At 42.4% G+C, this 7,488-nt stretch overlaps 1 protein-coding gene across 1 annotated transcript; it reads left to right on the top strand.

Moving 5' to 3' along the window:
* The first annotated feature begins 226 nt into the window (after window positions 1–226).
* Window positions 227–4,048, top strand: LOC117206392 (transcription factor mef2A-like). The gene has a single exon (XM_033445676.1). It carries the CDS (start codon window positions 500–502, stop codon window positions 3,815–3,817), a length of 3,318 nt encoding a protein of 1,105 aa, XP_033301567.1. The 5' UTR covers window positions 227–499; the 3' UTR covers window positions 3,818–4,048.
* Window positions 4,049–7,488: the final 3,440 nt, after the last annotated feature.

Here is a 7,488-nt window from a genome sequence, read left to right as displayed (position 1 = left end):
TTAATGTCAAAAAACCCGTCTTCCTGGCAAATGCTCGTAGATTCTCGTTTTCGCGCGTCTTGAGTCATCGTCCATGTGCGGTACGCGAGGAAACCTGTATCGACGTTCGTCGACGGTTGAAAGTAGTGAGACGCGAGACGTCCCGACTTGACGAGCGCTTTCAAGTCACGTTATCGTTCAAACGCCTCGCAACAAGAATTGTCTAGTGTTCGAACCCTTTGAAAATCCAGAAAGTGAGACAAACTACATATCGTGATAATAGGACAGACTGTTATCGGAATTTCGCGCGCGCGCGAGCGCGTGTAAGCGCGCACGTGTCTGTACAACAGCATCGTTTCAGTGTGAAGTGTGTGCCGGGTCTTTTTTTTATTCTTCGTGTCACAGACAGTACGCTGTTACTAAGAGGAAAGAAACGTGAATAAGTGCGTGCAATTTTCTTTCCATGGAGAAAGGTGCGTCTTAAAACAAGACGAAAGTGGAGTAGAGAACAAGGAACAATATGAGTGAAATGACGAATGTTGAACAGCAACAACAACAACAACAACAACAACAGCAGCAGCAACAACAGCAAGAACAGCAGTACGTAGGTGGCAGCTCAAATTCGGAGCATCATTGCAAGGATTGTGGTCTTTACTTCGAAAGCGATAAAAGTCTCGAAGTGCACCTGAGGTATCACCAGGAGAATCTTCTCAGTCAGTGGGCGAGCCAGGCCCAACAGGAGGAGAGTAACAATAATAACAATAAGGCCGGTAATCACATCAGTCACGTGGGCGTCAAACGCGATAGCGTGACCGCTCCGGCAGACTCGAGCGAATTTTCTTCGAGACCGCCCTCTCAGGATCCTACGTCATCGTCTCAACATTCATCGACACAACAACAACAGTCAGTTCACCAGCAGCAGCAGCAAGTTCAGCAGCAGCAGCAAGTACAACAGCAGCAGCAAGTTGAACAGCAGCAGCAAGTTGAACAGCAGCAGCAAGTTGAACAGCAGCAGCAAGTTCAGCAGCAGCAGCAAGTTCAGCAGCAGCAGCAGCACCACCAGCAGCAGCAGCACCACCAGCAAGCTGCTAGCCAGAGCTATAATCATTTTCAGACGTCGATGTACGGTGATAATTATTTCATGCAGAACGATCAGGCCTACATGTTGTCCCATCATTACTCACCGCCACGTGAAGACAATGGTGTGGGTGGTGTGGGTGGTGGGGGTGGAAGTTATTCGCGTTACCACCCATACCAACATCAACAACACTTCCCGCCGGAACGTGCGAATTCAGTGAGTTCTACCAGTCCGAGAAGTCCGCCACTACAATGTGAGAAGTGCGGTGCTGTGTACGAGGATGCGAATCAGCTGGGTGAACACGTAAGAACAAGTCACTCGAATTCACCCGGAGGTTATCCTGGACAACATCAGTATCAACAACTGGGTAACAGTCCTCAACAACAGATGCACGCGTCGCCGCCGCAATCTAGTCAGCAGCAGCAGCAGCAACAACAATCTGGCTATGATTATAATGGTAGGCAACCGGTAAAACTGGATATAACTAAGGAACCGGACGAACAGGCGGAAATTCTCGATTTGGATTCACACAAGGTGCAGACTCACAGGTACGAGGATGAACTAATGAGAATGCATCAGCAGCAACAGCAGGAGTTGCAGATACAAATGCATCAACAGCAGATAATGCAACAACAACATCAGCAGCAACAGAGGTCTGGTGCGCATTCGGTGAGTTCTATGTTGGCTTGGCCACCGGCCGCACAACCTCATGATTATCATCCCGGGTTATCGCCTATGATTCCAATGGATAGTATTTCACCACTTTCCGATCAAAGCCAATTTATACGAGGGCAACACATGCCTGTCGAAGTACCGCGACATCCAAATTCTCCCATTATTACAAGCACGCAACCGATGCCCGGTCACCAGATACCCGGGGGTCTGCTGCAACAACCACCTAAACCTCCGCCTTTAGCTAATCAATCGTGGAAAAGTAACGAGGCGCGGCGGCCAAAGACCTACAACTGCACTGCGTGCAACAAGTGGTTCACCAGCTCGGGCCATCTGAAGAGGCACTACAACACGACGCTGCACAAGAACGCTGTTAAACAGAGTAATCAGCCAGACCCAGCGAACTTGCCGATCAGTGCTCATCATCATCCTGGTAGAGATAGCCATTCTAGTGGCAGGGGCGGAGGATCATCTAGATCGCCAGAGTTATCTTCTTCCGGAAGTCCCCCAAACTTGATGGCAGGTCCCTCGGGCGAGGCGGCGAGGGGCCTGCTCCACACGCCCACCAATCTCTACAACAACCACAACAACAACAATTCGAACAGCAGCAGCAGCAGCAGCGAATCTTCGGCGACAATAGGGGGGCTAACGCAACAATCGCCTACAGCGGTGCACTTGGGCTCCACAATGGTACCGGCACACATTTCTCCGGTGGAATCTCCACTGGCGGCCCATCATCAGCAACAAATGGGTTCGCCGTCCTCTCAACTGGGCCACCAACAGCAGCAGCAGCAACAACAGCAGCAGCTGCATCACCTTCCAATGGGTTCGCCGTCGGGCCAACTTCCGGTTCATCCCATGAATTCGCCCATGTCACCCATGCACCCACCGCTACCGCCCCACCTGAGTTCCCCTTCACCAATGGGCTCCCACCCGCACCACCACATGAATTCGCCATCTCCCATAACGCCGGGCTCGGTCCACCCAGCAATGGCTTCGCCCACGGCGATGGGGGGTACTACGATGCCTCATCAGCCGTACCCAAACGCCTCGCCCCCCCACGTTACACCTATTACCAACATCCCGGGCCTGCTGGAGTCTTTCACCATCCAACTAACTACTACTGGTAATGAGACGTCTTTGCCGCTCTCCGACCAATCTCAACACCAGCAGCAACATCATCATGAACTCCAGCAACCGCAGCAGCAACAAGAACAGCTACAACAATCTCAGGATGTTTTACCCGGTTTTGGGACCTTTAGCAATCATCAAAGGTCCCTACCAAGTTTCACGGAATTCAACGTAACCGGGTTTATGGCTGACCCAAATCAATCAGATGCCATTAACGTGGGGGGGCTAAGTCCAGAGGAGAACGTATCTCCTCAAGAAGTATCGTTCGAATCGTCTGAATCGGGTTACGATCTGTACAGAAGTTCACCGCCTCGATACCAATCCCTTACAAACGTGGGAGTGAACACTGACGGCATGATCATCAAGCGGTATGAAGTTCAAACGCATTTTCTGCCGCAATCGCTTCAGCTGGGCCGAAACAATTTAGAATCGAACAATAATTTATCACGAATGATACAAGCGAAAGAAGAATTAAATCCGAATGTCGGTAGGCAAATAGTAAAGAATGTGAGACTGAAAGGCAGTTTTGTAATTACTAGGGAACATCAAGTAATCAGCACGTTCACTGGCTCACATTATATTTCCCAGGACGGCTTTCACAAGTGCATCGAATGCGACAAGATTTTCAACAAGGCTTGCTATTTGACACAGCACAATAAAAGTTTTCACTCTGGTGACAAACCATACAAATGCAATCAATGTGGTAAGAGATTCACCCTCGAATACCTGCACGCGGAGCACCTGCTGAAGCACGCCGGTGACAAGCCGTACAAGTGCGAAATATGCCCGAAGCAGTTCAACCATAAAACTGACCTTAGGCGGCACATGTGCCTCCATACTGGCGAAAAGCCGTACGCCTGTGATACTTGCGGCAAGGGATTCATCAGAAAGGACCATATGATGAAGCACCTCGAGACGCACAGAAAGAAAAACCATAACGTCCATCTAAGGACGTGATTTGAGAGGAGACTCAACATCGAGGACTAGTATCGTAGATGAAGAAACAATAACGGTCGTTATCTGGTGATCTTCGTCCTCACGATGTGTTCGTGATTATCAATCGAACGGTAAGACTTGTTGTTCATCGACCGAAAATCATGATGGGGATAATCGCGACTTCTCGAATCGAGTTTTTCTTATTAGATTCGATCAGATACTGGGAGTCAAGCGGACACCCATCTGATCCTATAAATTTTAATACTTTAACCGAATAATATTTTAATTTATTAATAGTTTTTCGATTATAATAGTTCGCATTAAGATTTACGATTATATGATTCCTACACTATAGAACGTAACGAAATATCACGCCCAAAAATTATATTTTTCATTCATAATTTGGGTAATCAGAAATAACTTGTAATGTTATTTTGCTTTTCTTATTTTATCTTTAGAGTGATCTGTCGATCGAAATTATCGTAGTTCGGTAATAGATAATCTCGCGAACTAGTATTTAGCGAATAAAAATGTTGTTTTTATTTAATTTGGAATCGAGAGTGAAATTCACTACGTTCCGACGAGGAGGTTCCATATCGTGGAGCTCACAACGCGTATGACAGACCTTACAAAATTACTTGCGATTTTTATTCACCTTGCAACACAGATTTGAATGAAAATTATAATAAAGCATTTGAACATCAAATGTCGCGATGCGTAGAGCCGATCGTACGATAGCTCGACTCGATGAATCGCGAATTCTGTTCTGATAAAATGCAGTCAGGTAACGCGATCTTGAATCCACGATCCCCTCGGAAATAATTGAAAATTTACGCGATATCAAAAAATAATTATTCCGAAAAGGAAAAGAAGAAAGATAATGCGCAAGCTATGACTTCGAAGCTTACTAATTGTACAAAATATGTTAAATGTATAGTCACGTAATTAATGCAATTATCACTATCATAGTAAATAAATTCAATTGGATATTGGATATTGATAAATTTATTAATAATACTCATATTTTATAGTATATATAGTATACTTTATCGAGAGAGAACAGAAAGAAAAAGAAAATGATTAATAGATAATTACGAAAAGACGCGGCGATGATAAAGCGATAAATGAGAGATACCGTGAAAATCGTTACACCAGCGATGGATCGTATATAGTTTTGTGACAACTTTGTTGTATATCGCTTAGTTTCTTCTTTTTTTCATTATTTACCGGAGACGATCAAGAGGTGAAAAACAAAAGTTCTTTATTACCTATGATTTTATATTTTAGTTTTACAACGAGCCTCTAGATGCCCTCATTTTTAAAACATTCCATTTTTTTGTACATTCCAGTATCGCCAAGTGAATATCCGTCGCCGGGAATCGGTTTTCGCGACAGCGACGCGTCTTTTCCTTTTCTTCTAAACCTTAAGCTTAATAATAGCCTAAGTTTCGAATTGTACGTTGCCTGGAACGAATCTCGCTCGTGTCGTTTCCTAGCAAGACGCAAGATGTTTCTCCTCGCTTTTGAAACGGTTCAACGCACCATTACGCATCAAATTTTAATCCTTCGTATCCGATAGTTATTGTAATAACAAAAAAAAAAGAAAAATAAACGAAATAAAACCAAATTTTTGATTAAGAACAATCAAACATTTTTTACCCGTGAAATTTAAATATATGTCAGAGATGAAAGGACACCGGAGCCTTCCCTCTGGAACTTCGGGAAAATCCGTAAAATTGTAATTAAAGCTTACTGTTGTAATTAAACAATTTGCCGCCATTCTGCCCAATTGTACTTGTTTACGATTTGTGATAATAAACTTGGACTCAAGGCGACCATCAGCCGTGGTCAAACAATTAAAATTGGGCATAATGACGGCAAATTGTTTAATTACAATTTTACGGATTTTCCCGAAGTTCCAGAGGGAAGGCTCCGGTGTCCTTTCATCTCCGACATATAGATAGCGAATGACTTAGCCACGGCATTCCTTCGATCGATTATTAAATCGTTGGGGAATTTCGTCGAGCGTGCTGCCTCTAATTGCGCGGCAGCCGTTGCATACGATCAATTAATGCTCGATTAATTGCCCGTGGAGCGCAAAACGAGCCAATCACCGAGGATAGCATCGAGTTCCTCCTCTCTCGCGACACGAGCGAATTTCCCTTCGAGCTACGCACAGCTCGTTACACGTTACACACACTCTTACATCCAACATACACTTAAACACACATGAATACATACTTACACACAGATATGCTAAATAAACGTTGATCTCGCTGTAACGAAATTTACACCGCGTTTACGCGTAATTATTTCTGTTGATCATCGTTGAATCGGCCGGATTGACCTTCGGCGTTTAACAGCTGTTTGAAGGTGATACATAATTTTGCTGTTCTTTCCGATTGTTATTGTGAGAAAGATATCTTTCTTTTGTTGTAATCAAATTTTTTACTGCTTCTAATTTATTTCACAATGATCGTCGCGATTTTCGGTATAAGATATTTTGATAATATAATATTGTTTTAAATAATTATTGGAACGCATCTTCTAATTTAATATGAATGAATTAAAAATAAATTATTGATTCTGTTTTATCATTATTTTAAATGGCGCGACATAATTATAAATATACATATTTAATCTCATTCGTGTTTGTTTCAATCACTATGACACATAAGTAAACACAAATACATATACAAATACCGTGTATACACACACATATGACGTCCTTTCGCAAGTTTTCTTTTTTAGTTGTTGCGTATTTAAAGAAAAAGAAAAAAAAAAATTGACGTCGAAATATTAAGGCGGAAACGAGAGAAAAAGACGATAAATTATATAGCATTCTTGCCATTTTTACTACGTAATATGACACCCAGAACAGACTACCTCAGAGTTCAGGAATTTAACGATGAATGAAAGGAAGAAAGAAAAGATGAGAGCCAATGCAATAATAATAATGTTATTAAAGAAATGTAGCTGAGCGCGCACCCGTGCGGGCGGAACGATGTACTTCGCTTCTCTTCTCGTATTTTCACCCAGTAAATAAATTCAGAAAAATAGTAACCTCTTGGATTCACGTCAAGAGTACAAATTATTCCACGAAATTTAAAATTATCCGCGAAATTTCTATTTATTGCTTTGTATTAAATGATATAGTATCCATAGTTTCTTCATTTATTTCTCAAATTGGCCAATAAAAAGTAAAATAGAAGGTGATAAATTGTAGAGCACGCTTTGCTTTTGTCAAAGAAGTTCCTCGAGTCGCCCGCCGGCCGGTATGAGCGTGTAGTAGAACGTTATACACATAGATACTAATATAAACGAAAAAGAGAAACAGAAAATAAGATTGGTAAGAGAGAAACGATAACGAAAGGGAGAATTTGTAGAGATTCAATGTACTTTTTAGATACATATCAACAGTATTACTGTATACTCTGTTTTCTTATAAATAATCGTATAAAGTTACAAAGAAAAGAGAAAAAAAAAGAGAACGAAGGAGAGAAAAGGTGAGACGAACGCGTTCATGAAAATCGAGATCATGAATAATCATGAGTTACAATGCATATTTCTAGTATCATATCATTATCAAATATTAGTACCGGAAAGGAGAATAGAAATGCATTCTATAAAAGTGATATAAAGAAATGATTAAGTAAAGAGAAATGAAATAATGCAAAAAAAGAAATTTCCGG

This window comes from Bombus bifarius, unplaced genomic scaffold, assembly GCF_011952205.1.
Source record: "Bombus bifarius isolate JDL3187 unplaced genomic scaffold, Bbif_JDL3187 scf7180000008006, whole genome shotgun sequence".
Classification (NCBI taxonomy): domain Eukaryota; kingdom Metazoa; phylum Arthropoda; class Insecta; order Hymenoptera; family Apidae; genus Bombus; species Bombus bifarius.
The sequence above is the reverse complement of the archived record's forward strand: the minus strand, read 5'-3'. Positions and strand labels throughout refer to the sequence as shown.